The 17,572-nt window shown below is 41.0% G+C and overlaps 6 protein-coding genes across 11 annotated transcripts; 4 read left to right on the top strand and 2 right to left on the bottom strand.

Annotated features, from left to right (window-relative positions):
• Nucleotides 1–100: 100 nt before the first annotated feature.
• LOC129581954 (uncharacterized) lies at nt 101–1,572 on the bottom strand. The gene is made up of 3 exons (XM_055473279.1): nt 1,327–1,572; nt 809–1,162; nt 101–395 (listed from the first exon to the last, which is right to left on the bottom strand). The coding sequence occupies exons 2-3, from the start codon at nt 1,155–1,157 to the stop codon at nt 361–363; spliced, it is 384 nt and encodes a 127-aa protein (XP_055329254.1). The 5' UTR covers nt 1,158–1,162; nt 1,327–1,572; the 3' UTR covers nt 101–360.
• Nucleotides 1,573–1,788: 216 nt separating this feature from the next.
• On the top strand, nt 1,789–3,025 carry LOC129581849 (uncharacterized). The gene has a single exon (XM_055473113.1). It carries the CDS (start codon nt 2,016–2,018, stop codon nt 2,676–2,678), a length of 663 nt encoding a protein of 220 aa, XP_055329088.1. The 5' UTR covers nt 1,789–2,015; the 3' UTR covers nt 2,679–3,025.
• A 591-nt stretch (nt 3,026–3,616) lies between these two features.
• Nucleotides 3,617–6,084, top strand: LOC129581572 (uncharacterized). 3 transcript variants are annotated; one of them, XM_055472721.1, is made up of 6 exons: nt 3,617–3,746; nt 3,866–4,042; nt 4,129–4,529; nt 4,939–5,410; nt 5,478–5,582; nt 5,742–6,084. In XM_055472721.1, the coding sequence occupies exons 2-6, from the start codon at nt 3,925–3,927 to the stop codon at nt 5,867–5,869; spliced, it is 1,224 nt and encodes a 407-aa protein (XP_055328696.1). In that variant the 5' UTR covers nt 3,617–3,746; nt 3,866–3,924; the 3' UTR covers nt 5,870–6,084. The 3 variants fall into 3 exon arrangements, with proteins under 3 accessions (XP_055328696.1, XP_055328697.1, XP_055328695.1); XM_055472722.1 differs by having other exon boundaries at nt 3,631–4,042; nt 4,132–4,529; XM_055472720.1 differs by having other exon boundaries at nt 3,631–4,042.
• Nucleotides 6,082–9,092, bottom strand: LOC129581571 (aminomethyltransferase, mitochondrial-like). The gene is made up of 7 exons (XM_055472719.1): nt 8,714–9,092; nt 8,339–8,494; nt 7,713–8,031; nt 7,255–7,400; nt 7,009–7,195; nt 6,811–6,927; nt 6,082–6,594 (listed from the first exon to the last, which is right to left on the bottom strand). Exons 1-7 carry the CDS (start codon nt 8,873–8,875, stop codon nt 6,362–6,364), a joined length of 1,320 nt encoding a protein of 439 aa, XP_055328694.1. The 5' UTR covers nt 8,876–9,092; the 3' UTR covers nt 6,082–6,361.
• A 161-nt stretch (nt 9,093–9,253) lies between these two features.
• LOC129581586 (3'-5' exoribonuclease 1-like) lies at nt 9,254–12,345 on the top strand. 3 transcript variants are annotated; one of them, XM_055472759.1, is made up of 6 exons: nt 9,254–9,456; nt 9,766–10,329; nt 10,434–10,631; nt 10,781–10,979; nt 11,048–11,241; nt 11,662–12,345. In XM_055472759.1, exons 3-6 carry the CDS (start codon nt 10,444–10,446, stop codon nt 12,062–12,064), a joined length of 984 nt encoding a protein of 327 aa, XP_055328734.1. In that variant the 5' UTR covers nt 9,254–9,456; nt 9,766–10,329; nt 10,434–10,443; the 3' UTR covers nt 12,065–12,345. The 3 variants fall into 3 exon arrangements, with proteins under 3 accessions (XP_055328734.1, XP_055328732.1, XP_055328731.1); XM_055472757.1 differs by having other exon boundaries at nt 9,766–10,351; XM_055472756.1 differs by lacking the exon at nt 9,766–10,329.
• Nucleotides 12,346–12,521: 176 nt separating this feature from the next.
• On the top strand, nt 12,522–17,416 carry LOC129581585 (solute carrier organic anion transporter family member 74D-like). Of its 2 annotated transcripts, XM_055472754.1 has the most exons (13): nt 12,522–12,779; nt 12,953–13,164; nt 13,434–13,463; nt 13,549–14,025; nt 14,203–14,289; nt 14,433–14,636; nt 14,716–14,880; nt 15,081–15,276; nt 15,663–15,816; nt 15,914–16,058; nt 16,304–16,432; nt 16,597–16,775; nt 16,918–17,416. In XM_055472754.1, exons 1-13 carry the CDS (start codon nt 12,745–12,747, stop codon nt 17,059–17,061), a joined length of 2,157 nt encoding a protein of 718 aa, XP_055328729.1. In that variant the 5' UTR covers nt 12,522–12,744; the 3' UTR covers nt 17,062–17,416. The 2 variants fall into 2 exon arrangements, with proteins under 2 accessions (XP_055328729.1, XP_055328730.1); XM_055472755.1 differs by lacking the exons at nt 12,522–12,779; nt 12,953–13,164 and adding an exon at nt 13,221–13,293.
• Nucleotides 17,417–17,572: the final 156 nt, after the last annotated feature.

The following is a 17,572-nucleotide window of genomic DNA, read 5'->3' as shown; positions in this document are numbered from 1 at the left end:
ATCGAAAACCCCATAAATGACATGTTACGTGCCGCAACCAGCAAGTTGATAGCAATTAGCAACACCACGATTTCATAAAGTAGAAAGAGTCTGGTATTTTCAAACCGACGACATGAACCGATTCCGTCGACTTTTAATAAATTTATGTGGAACACCGAAAGAGAGACAAGACTGAATGCGATACCACAGGCAAACACCTTGATTTCAGATCTATGAAGAGAATGTCAAGACAGGATAAACACAGGCATCTGCTAAAAAATTAAAACCAAGTAAAAACAGTCAGAAATACCAGGGAATGCAAGATTTGTGACATCAAAAATTTATGAGCTAGGCAGGATAAATGACAGACTGGATCCGCTTTCAAAAAGTTCCATAACTACGCTCCTCACTAGACCCTGCAGCACGAAAATATTTAGTCACATACTATACAGTAGAAGTATTTCTAATAGAAGTCTAAATTAAACAAGACATCCAAATATAGTATAGCTATGAATATAGTACTTACTTACGCAACAGATCAGTGAGGAAGTGACATTCCGCAGTTTTATAATACTTGTTTTTTCATATTTACTTATGCATTGTTTTTGACCGTACTGGACTACTGGCCCATAAAGTTCAAACACAGAAAACATTACTTAATGATTTACCCGATAAATAATTATAAAACAAGCACGTATTACGGTAAATTTTCTGTAATGACCGAAATCTTAAAGTTACTACAAGTCAATAAACATCTGTACGCATTTATTTATAATAAATTTAAATTATTCACGGTTATTTTACCCTACTCATTCGAAAGCGTACCAACCTGAAGTAGAAAACATTAATTGTGACAAACGATAGCAAACATCGCTGATAAAAGCATAGAAATGGGCAAAAAAACGGGATCCGTAGGCAGGCAAGTACAGATAGCAAGCGTAGGTGGTCATGAAAATAAATCCCAACAGGAAGGCATCAAACACACGGCGCTCCCACGGCTCCAGCATAAAGGTGGATGTGGCAATGAGGTACTTGAGATACCAGAAGCTAATCTGCTCCTTCCATGACATCCTTTTCCAGTTGATGTTCGCCCACTGAGCAGGAACAGGATAAGAATCTCGATACGTGGACAATTTAGGCTCGCTTAGGGGCCGTAGACGTTCCGAAGGATTCGTCATGTTTTCTGCAATTTTAACACCATATTACTGAGTTTTGTAATAAAAAATCCGAAGATTCTGCAGGTGTTTCTTTCGGTAATATATCTATCTTTTTAACTAATTTTTTATCGCCTTTTAGTATTTTACCGTTACAATTAAAAGTCGGTGCAGTATAGACTACAGTACTTACAAAGATTTCAGCTCTCTGGGTGTTCAAACTTCGGGTCCTATAAAAGTAAAACAGCCACTATTTACCTACTTCTAGACACTCACAAACACTGCATTAAACTGTTAAACAACAGGATCATCCGATCATGGGATTTGAAAGAAAACTACACATGCGGGTCATAACAAAGTCGGGCTGACCATGAGCTGTCAGGAAATGGCGTGGACGGCAGATAAACTCATCAGATAAAATAATAATCATAATCAAAAAAGGCTTCTCGTTCTTTTGAGACGACTTTTAATGTTGTTCAATGAGAAAGCCACCTGCAAGCGGTGGGTATTTTGTCTGGACGCTCATGCACTCAACCTCACTGCAGAGGACAGCTTTCTAAATTGCAGTAGATAAACGGCTACGTATTAAGTGCCCAAAAAATTCTACCCTGAAGCCTCGGTATTAAATTTTGAACTTGCTAGTGAATCTAGTCAGTGGTGTTTGTATGTTCTTGATAGCGCTGGCTTTAGTTTCACTTGTTTCTCTGAACCCTTTGTGAGGCGTCAAATGTTCCCCGATTGTAACGAAATGTTGCGAGTTTTTATCTTATTGGATTAACTATGTGCAATCAGCAACCGTAGTAATGATCTTCATTCCATTGTGAATGTAGATACATCATCATACATGCAACGTTTCCTGTTCCCCTAACATTTACGTCTACAATGGCAAATCCTGGGTCGGTCGCATCCGCGCCTGGCATTGCAGAACCGCAGGAGTTAATTCATAGAGCGCGAATGTTAGCAGATAAGCTGCGCTCGCGTGACGATATGGTCACGTCCTTACTGATGAAGGCTCGCGCCCTGGAAAAACGGGAAGAAGTCACGGGAGAATTCCACAACGCGCTAGTCAGTCTGAATAAGTTGACCGTCCATGCCAGCACTGACCGTTCCGCTGTGATCCGGGATCTTCGTGAAGAGAGCCGTATCATCAAAGGGCTGCGACAAGAAAACGATGCATTATGCGAAGCAGCTCAGGAAAATAGCGCAGTCATAGAGTATATCATGAAGAAATATCGTCAGCATGTCAAGAAGCTGGCACTGATCCGTCAGCAAGAGACTTTATATCCTGCATTGCTCAGTCAAGCCATTGCCAATGGAGGCACTGCCAAAGAACACGCCGAGGACCTGGAAGAGATGATCTGTATCAGTCAGCACGCGGTGAAAGTCGATACCGAATCCAGTCGGAAGCGAATGGAGTTTTTGCAGGGTATCGAGCAGGAAAACAGTGCACTGCGCCATGCCTTGAATACCTCCAAGCGCTACGCACCCCAATTAAATTCCAGCGCTCAAACAGAAGAGGCATCCCAGGGTCGGCCTTCGGTGTAATGGAGGTCCTTTATACACGCCGGAAGAAGCGATGGGCCTAGCTGTGATGAATATTGTCTTTGCCAGTTGCCTGAATATTTGCATTCCCTCTAACTCAAACTTAGCCTTGTTTTGTCGGGTTCATTGTTTGTGACTTCGAGACAACAAATTTTCAGATACGGTTTCTAGCACGAGTTAATTCTTATCATTTTTTATTTGGATTTACTTGCCCATTTATTTCTTGAGCGGTGATTCTTGTAGGATTAATGTTGTGAAAAGTATGATAAGGATGTGTTTGCGAAGTTTTGTATTTCTTGGTGATTCGTGTAGCAAATTTTGAATTTTCGGATTAAAGCGTTCTGGTGTTAGGTGCTGTGTAGGGATCACTAGGGACTACCGTAGGTGATTACGTTGGCGAAGTATAAATTATTATTAATTTATTCTGTTAAAATTAATACTATTTATTTTGTTTATGCCTATCTTATTAATGGCACAAGGAAATTTATTCAACGTTCAATATTGCTGAAAAAAATTTAAAACAAAAATTATTTGCATTGCACTAAACAATTTCGATCGTTTGTTGATTGTCATTTAATTCAGATTGCAAAAGGAATTCACTTTTGTTTACAATAAGGTGAACTGTAAGTCTGTAACGACCACAGTGGATGTTCGCTTAGTGGATGTTTCACTTTAGGCCAGTGCTGTACATGTATGGAGAAGCCTCGCTTAGATAACAAACAGAAACTTATTCCCAGAAACGGAATGCACTAAATTTAAAACTTTTTTAAATTTGTTAAAAATTTAAAGAAAAACCCTGAAAAATTGTTTTAGGCTGCGGAACTGATACATTCCGCGCCCTTGTGCGGCTGGCAAGATATACAACCATGAAACATTAGAACGCCACCATAGGAGTCAGTTACTTACACTCCATACTGAAAATACTATGAAAAAGTTTCGCTTTCGTTTCCTGGTTTCCATAAAAACAACAATGGAACATTCCTCTTCCAGTTTTCTGGTGTTTGAAAATGAATGGTTTCTTGTCTTGCTCAGTTAAGACTTTTGCGTAAATAGTATAACACCATACAAAGAGTAAGGAAACTCTTTGCCTTGGGGCTTGGTTGCAGTCCGGCTGTTCCGCACTTGTTTGCGGCCAGCATGCGTTTGCTTGAATCTGATTGATTGAATAATTTCTCTTTGTGATTAATTAGAAACATTTCGGAAAATTCTTGTTACGGGCAGGGGACAGGAGAAGTATCGCAGCTATCACATGGACAAGTTTGAAATCATGAATCACGATATCGGGAAAGTGGCAGCTGAAAAGGCGTTCCTCGGGAACATGGAAGAGCGAGGCCCGCAGACGGACCGACAGATTGATGATCGAAAGAGTATGAGTGCACCTTCGCACGAAGACTGACTTGATGAGACACCGAGATTTAAAAGATTACAGTCACCTTCAAATGTGTATCCTTAGCAGGTTTGTCAGGATCGCTCTTTCCGGGCACTTCGTCGACTTACTTCCCTTTAGATGCCCCTGACGACGTGCATGCACCAAGTTCAAAGTCGGAACCAGAATTGACCAAAGCCCAGAAAGTCGCGGCGGCATACTTTCCCATCGGTGCACCTGCTGCGGAGCGAAAAGCTCGACTTTCTATGAAGCCGTCCTCGGAGCCTTTTAAAGGCTTATCAAAAACTGGCGGTCCTGTTGAAGATGGATGGAAGGAGTCTGGCGAGCCTAGTCACGAAGGAATGAAACAGCATATTAACATGGACAGCATTAATGCTGGGGGTGAAAATTTCCCGAAACCAATTAATCCTTTTGCTATTCCTGGCGTATTTCCTCCTAATGCATTTGGACAAGGTTTTCCGATGATGGTAAGGCCCTAACTCTTTAATAGAACTAGATAGGCATGAAGACAAACAACATCACGAACTGCAGATGAAAAGCCAGTGATATGATGCGATGAATCGTGCATGGGGTTTCTAGTGATGATTTTATGGCTTTTATGGAGAAATTTTATTTATTGTGTTGATGTTTATGAATAAAATTTGTTTAAGTGCTCGCAGTTTGTGCACAAATTCGGTATAACTGTATGTAATTTTTGTGGCCAGAAATTCGCGTTTTCTAGCTAATTTTATAACTCGCTTTCTTTTTTGGTAAGGTTCGAAAACAGCAGCGTTTAATTCTGACCCGTCCATTTGCTTAATTTTCTTTATTTTTTTTTGTTGGCTTCGCTTGTCTTTTTGGTAGAGCGGAATGGCTTTATGAAATTAATTTGTTTAGGTAAATCCGTATCCGGACGCGGTAAAATGGTTGCAAATGTACGGCAGTGTTGGAGGAATGACGGGGAAGGATCGCGGGACGGGTGCGGCCACGGATACATATATCGAGCACAGTTATCAGTTTACATGCACACTGGCAAAATCTGCCGATGATCGTACTCGCACACACCTCCGGAATTTCGGCAAAACGGTGAAAACCATAGTAAAGGTTGTGGGTTCGCTAGAGGCTGCCTTCGTCACACTGCGTGGATGTTTTTACGCATTACTAAATGCTATTGAATACGGAGCTTACGGATGGAATTTGCTTAGCGGATTTCCATTGGTGCGGTTAACCATAGTGACATTCCGGATGTTTTGGCATTATCTGAAAGTTGTGGGACGGAAAGGGCCGCTGGTGGGATTTTTGGCTTTAATTTGCACTTATGTTGGACGAGCGCTGATACCGGTGCTTAAAAGCCTCTTACAGCCGCTTCGTATGTATAGTTAACCTTGTAAAAAGTACTCCTAGCTTCAGATGCGGTAAGGTTGGCTGTGGTTTAGGAATTAAATTTTCGATGAACAAAACTGCGACAGTCCGGACGGCATATCAGGCTAGGAATCTGCGTGAACTTTCGGTCGAAGTTGGCGAAGAAGTGGTCATTGAAGGTGAGCTCTGCGATTGGTGTGGTTTGTGTTGTCGTAATTGGTGATGATGCACTTTAAGTAAGCCACGACAGATTATGCATCTCAGAAAAGCCCGTTTAATGTGAAAATAAAATCGCTGTTGTTATGTGAAGAGCTGTTGTTATGTGCTTGCTGTTTCAGAGCCTCAGGCAAAATTTTTATCTAACGAGCGGAATATGATTATGGTCAGAAAGTCTAAGGATTCAGCTGGACGGTCAGTCCGAGGTCTCATCCCACGGGGTGCTGTGGGACCAGAATCTAGTCGATAACAAGGTCTATTGTTTATTATTTATGTTACACGAGTGGCATCGTTTACAAATGTGAAACCCCATAATATTTGATCTTATGCAAATTCGTTGTCCGATAATTTGTGCTGCAGCTTGTGGAAGTGACGGTAGCTTGTGGAATATTTCTTGCACAATTGGAATAGGTTTGTTGAAATCTCGTTAGTTAGTGGGCAAATAAAACTTAATGCGCCATAAAATTTATCGCGGTGTTTCCGTTATGCGGCAAATGAAGCTAACCGCCGGTCAAATACAACTACGGAGCTTTGGTTTTTTTGCGCAAATGATTATTAACTCAAACAACTAACAATAAGTAGCAAAAAACCGAATGCAGTTCATACGATGCAAAGCTGCAGTTCCCGTTATCTTTGCACAGGCTAAAAATCGAACGAAAGCGAAACCAAAAACATAACGGAATCATAGGTGAGCGAGTTACATACTTTTGCTTAGCGCGTTATAATACAGTAACGCCAGACATTAGCTCTGTTTATGTCCTTTGGCATGGTAATAATTTGCCTGCACAAAAGGCATTTTCGAAACTTTTCCCTCCACAATCTGGTTGCGCACTTTGATTCGCAAAGGCGTACCAGGCTTTGACAGCGACGTGTTCACATAACCCATCGAAATATTTGTTCCCAAGGACGGTGCGGGGCATCCACTAGTAACCTCGCCAACTTGTTCTCCTTTCTCATCGACAATAGCATAGCCCTCTGTAAAAAGACAAAGTCACAGCAAATCAGGATTTCGCATTCATTAATATTTCCAGAACACAAAATTTACACTCCTACAGATGTACAATACATTAACGGACAAACTCCAAGTTTGCGAATGCACTGTTTGGATGACATGCAAACGATACCAGTTTATAAATCACATCCATGCAGTCTGTACAATGTCATGCGTAATAGGCTCGCAAGTTTTCTTACTTCGGGCAGGTGCTCCAGTGGAAATAATTCCTACGCGTTTTTTCTGCACGCCACTTTTGATTTGCGGAAGGATTTTCTCTGCACCCGGAAATCCACCCTCTTTGCGACGGCGTTTTCCTACAATCACGCAAATATTTCCCACAATTTCAATTTCTTGAGAATGCTTTAAAATTTCTTTGCTTATTTTAATAGGTTTACCTATCGTCCAGGTCAGGTTAGCTTCTACCGGTGTCGTTTGCTCGTTAATATCGTTTCCGTACAAACACAGACCGGCTTCCAGCCGGAGTGAATCCCTGGCTCCCAAACCAGCCATTCGTACCTGCCCTTCACGCGACTTTAATAATATATCACATAATGGCGCAGCATCTTTGGAAAGACAGGATATCTGCAGCAAGTTTGAATTAAGCATGGGAACACTAAAGCGTCCATCGTGTAAGCACGTGCCTCGACGCCATCTTCGCCGGTGTAGCCGCATCTGGTTATTCGGCATCCCTCAAATCCGTACAATGTACAAAACGTAGTCTGCATGAATTCCAAGTTATCCAACGAATCCTTTAAGCCGGGTTGAATAACTCTTGACATTTCCGGTCCTAATCAGTGAAAAAAGGACATATATACGGCAAAAGGTTAAGTGTCACTGTGACCGTAACTTCGAATCAAACGAACGAAAGCACATTTTTCTTTAACATAATGCCAAATAGGTAGAATACTGACAAAAAGTCTGTTTTTATGGGTAATATGATAACTCCATGCCAATACATACTTTTAACAATTTTTTAAATGTTGTCATGCTGAAACAGAACGTGAACAATCACTTATATAATCCGTAACCCGTAAAGACGTGCAATAATTCAACTGAACCTGAACAGCAATTATGAATACAGATTTCCGTTACAACAAACCTTGAACCGCAATCAAAGCTCTTTCCTGCACAGTCACGACGCCCATTTGAGCAGCCTTCCCCTTCTTCTGGAAGTCCAAGACTTTTTTCGTTAGATATTCTAGATCTTTTGCCGCACAACCGGCGTTAACGACAACGAAGAGATGTCCGCGACTGGTATTCATCCACACCGTATCATCAATGATGCCACCGTTCTCGTTGGTTAACAAACTTAATGTGCCGCTGTTTTCCGGTTGCTCTTTAACATCCGACACGCAAACAGATTCCCAGAACTCATGCCGATCGTTGCCGTGAATGACCAGCTGTTGCATGTGAGACACCTGCACAACACAATAAAAGCAGCATAACAAAAAAGTAAACATTCACAAATTTTGAACCTTCTTATTCAGACAATCCGATGCATACAGCCATGGAAAATATACTTGGTCTTTACGGTAGTGGTTAACATAAAGGATAACGTAATCTGCAGTACGAGTATTGTAACCGCTGAATTTCTGACCATCGCTGACCATGGGATACTTAACAGGTACTTTTATAAGCACAAATTAATATCAACACGAAAATCATAATTTAATACACTTCACACGAGAAAAATGCAAGACCTTCCGTCAGCAATACTGTACTTTCATCAAAAATACTGCAGTGTTTCCGAGTATGGATGTGAGATTCCGAAATGGACTGGTCCTGATAAATCAACGGCATTGACCAGCCACCAAAATCCACCATTTTGGCGCCCAAACTGGTGTGTAAATCATACAAGGGAGTTCGCTGAGACGATGGTTTCTGAAAATGCAAATACTGTAATTGCATTTTTGCTTTGGCTAAGAAAGCAAGCACACTTACACCAGAAACCCTATACTCGTACACATCCCGGTCGCACGTTAAAACGTTATAACAAGCTGATATTTTAGCGCATGCAATACGCGGGGAAACGCGTAAAAAGCAAGCTTACAAGTACGCAATAGCACAACTTCTTGATGTTGTAAGAAACTACACTGATACCTTAGTTGAAAAGTAAACAGGAGAGGACTGGATCGCGAACTCATGTTTCTTCTGACTGGCAGCTGTGTTTTCTAAACCGCCAAAACTTTTCCATGATTGTATTTCAAAAACGGATCGGCAGGCACCAAACAACGGTTTATGCTGCGGGATGCGAATCGCCATGATGTAGGCTAATTAACCAAGGAGAATCCGATACGCTGACAAAGAAAATACCTAAGTTGAATATTCCTGGGGGACACGATTACTAGATTCAGGAATCCGGATTTTTTTAGACGTTCTACAGTTTACTAACGCAAGCCTGACAACATTCGACACATACAAAACAGATACAAAACCGATGTACGCGTTGTAAATTCTCCAGGCTGGGGCTGTCGTACCGGTTACATAACGATAGAATTATTTTGTCGTACGCTCTGCAGAAAGCATAACGAAACCGAAGACCGGCTGCATGCACCGTACATACGAGAAAGTAAGTATGTTCCGCATGCAGTCGCTAGCCGCGAAGCGTTTCATTTTTATTACTTTCGAAGTGTGGACGGATCACTCGTTCACCACTAATGACAAAATTGTTATGTACTGACACTGGAGCAACAGGCAATAAACAAATGCGGCATACCGCAATAATTACTTTTACATTTTGATAACCAAAGTGTTGACTTAATCCTGAATCAGCGTGGATTAAAAACAGCACGTCCTGATGATCTATCAATTATTCCGCCTTACCACGATATGTCGACTGCAAGGTACAAAATTACCGATGCAATGCTGACCGGAAACTAAACTAATTAACGGTGGCAACGGCTAGGATAGTCAGTGCGATAGACACAAGCTCACCAATCAGTGGCAGTTTTTGAGTTTTGGAAGGGTGTTGTTGTTATTCCGATTTCCGAGCATAGCATAGTAGTATTGTAGAGCGAGTAATTCGATAATGGAATTTCGATTATACCGCCACTGCCACTGTCTAAACTCTAAATACGAATGATGCATTAGTTCTGCAGCAAACTGAAGTACATTCTCATCATGTGGAAGTATAACTTTGCCTTTATTATTAGCTTTTCAGTGATCACCGGACAGGCTGACACCGACTTGTCGAACAAGGACAAAACTTTAGGAATTCTATAACGGAAACGGCATCCTTGATAGTGCATCTCTCTTTGTTTTTCGTAATGAGCTTAAACGTTTTAACTTTGCTGCGTAACTTTCATATTTTTTTTTACGATCTTGGCTTTCTGTATGGTCTTTCTCTGACTTCCTTCACGTGCCAGATTCGTGTTTTCTTGTGAGCCAGGTTTAAATTCCCACGCTAGAATACGATCCTAGTTTTTAATGGGTTACCTGCCTACGGTTTCAATAAACAAACAATAAACCAGCGGAAGTGACCGCTGGATACCCTTGCCCTTGATACGCTGCGATCGCTCATTTGAACTGCAACCCTGGGGGTGTGACGAAAGAGCACGGAAATAGCATTCGAATTTTCGGAAGTCACTTCGATCGCGGCGACTTATGTTGTTTGTTTTGTTACCAGTAACTTTTGTCATTGTCTTTTCAGAATTTTACTTGTTTTCGGTTCTTTTATTCGGGTGACACTGCGAGATTATCTAGAGCATATTGTCTTGGTATCGTACTTAACTAATACATGTATGATTGTATCATTTAATAGTACCTATATCATTAAGGAGGACTGCATACTGTAGTTTTTTGTTTGTGATTCCCTTTCCAGCTCCTGTAAGATGACTGAGAAATCAGAGGAAGTTGCCGCAAAAGCCGAATGTGATGATGTTGAGAAAAAGGCGGCAGGTAATGAAGAACTATTGCCAGTCTTAAATGATCTTGACGAAGCAGAAAAACCGAATCCATTGTCTCCGGAAATATTGGCACAAGTCGTCGAAAAATTACAAGGACTTGGACTATCAACCATGTAAGTTACTTGAGCTTGAAATTGAATGTATCTGTATGTGCAGTAACTCTATTGATTGAATTAAGTTCACACAAAATTAATCAGAACTAAGAAACGAATTATGGATTAGTACGGGTAAAATTAAAAACTGACAAAGTTGTTTTTCACAGCGGCAGCGGCCCCGTTTTGCACAGTCGCTTATCCTTGTTCGAAAAACGAAAACCTGGCCTGAAACCTGAGTATGCACTAGACTACCTGATTGTGATTGATTTCGAAGCCACGTGCTATGAGAACAAACGAGCTGGCACATATGAGCAAGAAATTATAGAATTCCCAGCCGTCCTCATCGATATACGCAATCGGTGTGTTGTAAGTACCTCCTTTTCGAAACAACCAAAAGAAATGTTTTGATGTGTTTATTTTGTTTTTTTATTCAGCTGGATTCGTTTCACCGGTATTGCCGACCCGTGAAGCACCGAATTCTATCAGACTTTTGTAAGACGCTGACAGGAATATCGCAGGAACAAGTGGACAGAGCTGACTCCTTTGCGGTTGTGTTAAAGGAATTCGAAGAGTGGCTGATTAGATACGATTTGAATCGCAAAACCCGATGGTGTGTTGCCACAGATGGGTAAGCTGAAATGAGCATAATGTTCATGTGTTGATTGTGAGCAAAAAGTGCTGCAAAAATTCCGAATATTTTATCATGTCGCTCGAATACATATACGTAACAAACAGGCTTTCGTTGGCGTTTATATTGGTTTCAAGGTATAATTATCCATGGTTATCGCTTCGCACTTCGCAGTGTAACTTCCCAGGGCACAGTTAAAATTGTATGGAAAGCTGTTAAAAATAGTTAAAACAACACACAGTTAAAATTGTGTGGAAAAATGCCTTAAACTTGAATTATTGAAGTAAATTAATGCCGCTAAAAGATAGATGTTGTATCGTTGATAATATTTGGCGTGGCCTTAATAATTTCTTGTTGTAGCTTTGCTTAAATTGTTCGGAGCTTTTTTATATTGGATATTACTCACTGGTTTGTTTGTAGGAGCTTTGATATCGGTCTGTTTTTATCGTGGCAGTTGAAAGCCAGCCAGCTATCCCCTCCGGCGTATTGTAAAATGTTTGTCCATATTCCGAAACTCTTTCAATGGATTTATCTCTTCAATGATTCGAACAAGGAGCGCGCTGGAATGTATGGCATGCTGGAGCATTTGGGCTTGCAGCCGGAAGGACGATTGCATAGCGGCATCGATGATGCACGGAATCTGGCTCGTATCTGTCTGCAGATGATCCATGATGGTGTGCAGTTTCGCCCGACGGATGTGGCGTATTTCCACGAAGAAGACGAAAAGAAGCGCGAATACTGCTGTAAAGTTGTCCCGCTCAATAAAAAGAAATGGGTGACCATGCATAAAAATACCATGAGTAGAATGAATTTTCGAAAGTAAGGAAATCTGCAGGTTAGTTATTGGGTTTGTGGATCGATGCTTTGTTTCTGTTTGGAAGCTACCGCACATTTTGTAATTTAGAAGCGTTACATACGAGTTTAAAATGCGGGTTTTTCTAAATTCGATTTTTGAAACTGTGATGATGTTTTTTTACAGTTTTGCGCTTTTTGAGTTATCGTCTTGCATTTGAGACTTTTCTGTGTCTCCCACGGTTGTACGGATTTACCTGTGTCAAAATTGGAATGTGCTTTATTTAATGACTGTGAGTTTTCGTAGACACCAGTCACTGATAATAAATTTTATCGGTTTTTTTAATTCGATTTTGATTTGGCTTTGCTTCATACGACATGATTACTCTTCAAAGTATTTAGTGTGGTTGTTATACTGTAGTCTTTCTAATCGATGTTGCATTTTGCATAATCTGGAATTATTATCAAATTGGAATTACTTAACCCGGAAAGGACAACGTCCACTGGAAATTTTATAAGTCTGGTTTGCAAATATGAAAGTGATTGATTCGCTATGCGATTGTTTGCGGATTTCCTCGAAAATTTTGAAGGCTGTCATTGGTAAATAGCGCGCGATGTATATTTGTTTGATTATGGATCATGGAGATTGTATAGTGCGCTAGCACTTAAACTGACACCATCCACCGATAAAAAAAATTGGTGCGATGCATTATGCAGTTTGGGCAAGCCTCTACCTCGTTGCTAGTGTAGGTCAAGTAAAAGTTTAAAAGCCCGTCGCTTTACAGCGAGAGCAGATCTCGATATTCATGCAATACATAGAGCGGTGTCGAATGGACAGTTGTCCGATTAGTGTTAACGTAGTGTTGGCGGTGTTGTAAACTGGTCCGATTAACCCGCGGCAAAGTGTGCTTTGCTGCAGAATCTCTCAGTCGCAATTGCGTTTTGTGGATTTTTTTCAAAAGCGCCCCAATATGAATTCCACTGATCGTGGACAGACTGGGAGTGGGGATCGCCACAGAGACCACGTCAAACACGAATGCGGTGTCTTATGTTTCCGCCCGCCATGTCTGCAGCGTCTCAACAATATGAAGATTTTCATGGTGTGTTTCACGTTGCTGGGATTATTTCACGGTAAGCAATGATCGTTTTTTATAAACTGTGCTGGGAATGTATAAACTGGTCGTCAGAATGTTTTTCACAACTTCAGTGGATATTTTCAAACCAATGATTGCGTATCTCAAACGTGTGTGTATTTATACGGTAATTACGATGTCATATGCCATTGTTTCATTTTCATTCGTGACAATAAGTTAATTTTTTGCAGTAGCGCGGCGCAGAAATATATAATCGATTTTGTTGACTAGTTTCTCAATCGACATTTAAAAATCTTCTGATTTTAGGGATGAGCAACAGCTATTTCAGTTCCGTCAGTAAGTATCAGATGCCGAGTTACGGAAAAAGCCGGGAACTGGTTTTTGATCACGTCGTATAATATAAATCTGAAATGTTTTCTAGTTCCCAGCATTGAAAAACGATTCAACCTTAGTTCCAAAATGATGGGCCTGATTCTGTCCATCAACGATGTGGGTCACGTGCTGGTGGCCTTGTTGGTGGGCCATTTCGGCGGTCGGGGACATCGGCCGCGCTGGATCGCATTGGGATCTTTCATACTGGGCGTGGCACTCATGTTGTTTGCCTTACCGGAACTGGTCACACCGCGAACCGATTCCGATATGCTGGTGACTCACACCGCCGGGAAGGGATCAAAATTTCGCGAACAGTTCTGCACGGCAGCTGTGGTGCTGAACGAAACGGACGGCGACGAAGAGCCGGTGCAATGCACAACCGAGTATACCTCGGATGGGATACTGCCACCACTGATTTTCTGTGTGGCACAGTTCCTTCTGGGCATCGGCGCCACCACACCGTGGGTGCTGGGATTACCGTTTATTGACGATAATGTACGGAATAAAAATTCCGCCCTATATTTCGGTATGCCATATGTGTTAATCTCCTTTACTCTATTCGATACAATAATTAACATGTTATCAAAAACATCCGATAATATTTTCTAAGCTGAATACACCGGTGTGACCTCTCATCTTTCTCTGGAGAAATATTCTCTACAAAATTAACTGCAATATTATAACTGGGCCTTGTTTTTTTTAGGTCTGTCATTTTCTGGGCGTCTAGTCGGACCACTTCTGGGGTTTGCACTTGGTGCACTATGCAATTCTCTATACGTGGATTTGAGCAGTTGAGTACCTTAAATTACGTTGATTTACATCATCGGCATATAAGTGACGTCGAGTTTAGCCAGTTTTATTTGTACATTTACCAGTGCAATTAACATAAGCAATGATCCCGATTTATCATAGATTAAGTTGAATTTTTTATAGTCCCGGAATTTGCTGCCACTGATCCACGCTGGATATCGGCATGGTATCTGGGGTTCCTCGTAACCGGATTAGGCATGTGCATAGCCACTCTGACCATGATGTGTTTCCCGGCCAGTGTGCCAGAATCGAATGGAAAAACCGCCGAAGACGGTGTTGTCAATACGAATAAAGCCACCCTAACGGAGAAACCGGTAACAATAAAAGGTTTGTCTTTTTGTTTTAACAGATTTATTAATAGCATTAATCAATAATCAGGACTACAGATATGTGCTGCTGCTTCTAGATCTACCACGGAATTTAAAGAAAATTGTTGTGAATGCCCCATTAATGGCCCGCATTGTGTGCAAGGTGCTAGCTGCTTTGATTATTTCCGGATACTTCAATTTCCTGCCAAAATTTTTGGCGGCACAGTATCATCTGGGTCCGCGTACGGCTAGTATCGCTAGCGGTGAGTGAAGGTTAAACTTTTTGTAAAATACTGTAGATGACCTCGTGGAAATGCAGCTGTTGCCGTTAACTGCAATCCAAATTACACGGAAGCACCGATGTAAAATTAAGCATACCATACACTAAATGCGTACTTTAAATTAAATTTTGAAATTTCTTAAAGTTTCATTGTTATTAATAACCGTGTTGCTTGTGAGTTAGGTCTCTCAGGAGTAATGGCGGCTGCAGTGGGAATTATTGCTGGAAGTATTGTCATCAAACGGTATCGTCTCCAGCCCAAGCATATCTCGTTAATGCTTATCCTGTCTGCAGTGGCGTTTTCTGCTGCACATTTCATTGCCATTGGTTTATCATGTGATCAGGTCCAGTTAGTTGGAAACTGGGATGTCGCAGTGAGGTAAGCCGTTTCCAGCAATGTTTGAAGATTTCTGAAAAACCCTTTAAATTAATAAAACTGCCAGTAATTAATTAACAGTTCATTAAATTATTATTATTATTTATCATACTCAAGCGATTTTGCGCAGTTTTCGTGGGCTGTGCGCTTGAAAGTTTTAAGTCAGCTACACAGCAGTTTAGTTTATCATTTCAAAACATGTTCGAATAGTATTACATACTGGAGATGTAAAACGCTTTTTTCGCGCTCTTACTCCCTACCCGATGCTTAATAAAGAAATTGTGTCATCTTAATGTAAAATACGGTTTTTTAACTTTCGCAGAAACGCGCGGAAATTCGCTATAGTTTATGTGTCATTTCACTCACTCATGTGCATTTATTTTTTACAGTAACAGCGATGATGCTTCTGAAGCGAATATCTGCCGGACGTCCTGCGGCTGTAATCGTAAGGATTTTGCTCCGGTGTGTCACACCGCGACGCACGAGAGTTATTTTTCACCGTGTCACGCTGGGTGTTCCGGGGTGACGTACCAGGACAGTGGGGTAGGTTCCTTTTTTGTGTGGGCATTATTTCGTTGTGCGTTTTGCATAAAAAGATAACCTGCATAATAATATTGTTATAATTCAATTGATTTTTTAGGTTAAGCAATACGCAAACTGCAAGTGTGCCGCCGCCGACACCCATGACCTTGAGCCGTATAACTTCACGCTTGTACAACAACCGTCGGGCTTTACAACCGGCTTCTGCAAGAACACTTGTGTTAACTTCTACATTTACGTAACAGGTACTTCAAAAATTAATATGTAAATATTTTCCACTTGTGGGCGGGTATTGATCAAAATATAATTTACGTAAGTGCCTCGTAACAGTGCTGCAGTATTTTACCATAGTTTAACATTTACCTACTATGATTTTAGCAGTGTTGTCCGTGAAGATAATAAACCTTCCACATTACCTTCGCGTCGCAAACTCTGATTTTATAGGTTTACAATGGAAACATTAGGGTTGTTGACTTTCTTATTATTTCAGTCATGTTTCTGTTGAAAGCCATCGCAAGTTTCCCTTTGTCCGGGACGATTATGCTGACCTTTCGGCTTGTGGAGCCGGAACTTAAATCCATGGCTAATGCAGTTTCTGCACTAATGATGTCAGCATTTGGTAATTGCTAACTGTTTTGATTAAAAACGGAGCAGCGTATGCCCTATTGTGTTAATACACCATACGGCATACGCTGATACGCTGGTTGATAATTTGCTTGCTAAATTAGGGCCACAATAATTATAATATAAATCTAATACATGTAACTATAATTTTTTGGACAGGATATTTTCCTGCACCGATTCTTATGGGAACCATCATTGATTCCACATGTGTATTATGGAAAGAGCGGGCTTGTGGCGAGAAGGGATCGTGTCTGCTCTACGACACGGATAAATTTCGCTTTCGTATGCATTTAGCGGTGGCCTGCTGCAAGCTTTTGGTGTTATTTCTTGAAATCTACGTAAGTCTTAAATACCATTTATCCGGGAATTCGGATCTATGTTGCAATAATTGTAATAATCGCTTTGGGTTTAGCCTAGCGTATAGTAAATGTACTATTTCTTGTATTCTTGTTGAGTTAAGTTATGCATTATGCGATATAGGTGTTTTTCAAAGTCAAAGATTTAAAGTTCGAGGACGCAGCTGATAGCGAAAAAGATGCGCCGGTGACCCAGCCAGACCTGGAGATGGAGGCCGCGGTCACGGCGGAACCGCAACCCGTTGAACCGCCGGTCGTTGTCAGATAGCCGGATAGACACCGCACTGTGCGCGTTGCAGGTTTACAGTATTATGTAACCCCTGGATGAATTGCGGGTGGCATTCCTTGCTAGCATATTTCAAAATTTTTCGGGAAGCATTCGAATTTGACGTTCCTACTTCCTCCATTCGACTGGGAAAATTGGGATGGTGATTGTTAAAAACTGCCTGTGACTGCTCTTTTCAGATTCTCTGTTTCTGAATTGCAGTGCAATCAGTTTACCGGTGCCATTTATAGTAATCCAGTGAAGACAATGAACTCTTTGTTGTACTTCTTGTTATATTTTGTACGTTGGTTTTGTACCTGTTTTTTTGGTTTATTTTGCTGTAGTTAGTGTTTCAGAATCTGGCTATTCAGTTTAAAAAAACTAGAGAGGATTTACGATTCACGTATTCAAATATACGTAAGCTGATTGCATTTGCACTGGTTTTATACAAGAAAACGCGACCGCTTTCCATAGTAACCACTTAGTTACTACTGTATGCCAGTGCGTAAAAATA

This window comes from Paramacrobiotus metropolitanus, unplaced genomic scaffold (assembly GCF_019649055.1).
Source record: "Paramacrobiotus metropolitanus isolate TYO unplaced genomic scaffold, Prichtersi_v1.0 Parri_scaffold0000006, whole genome shotgun sequence".
Lineage (NCBI taxonomy): Eukaryota > Metazoa > Tardigrada > Eutardigrada > Parachela > Macrobiotidae > Paramacrobiotus > Paramacrobiotus metropolitanus.
This window is presented reverse-complemented; position numbering and strand designations above follow the sequence as displayed.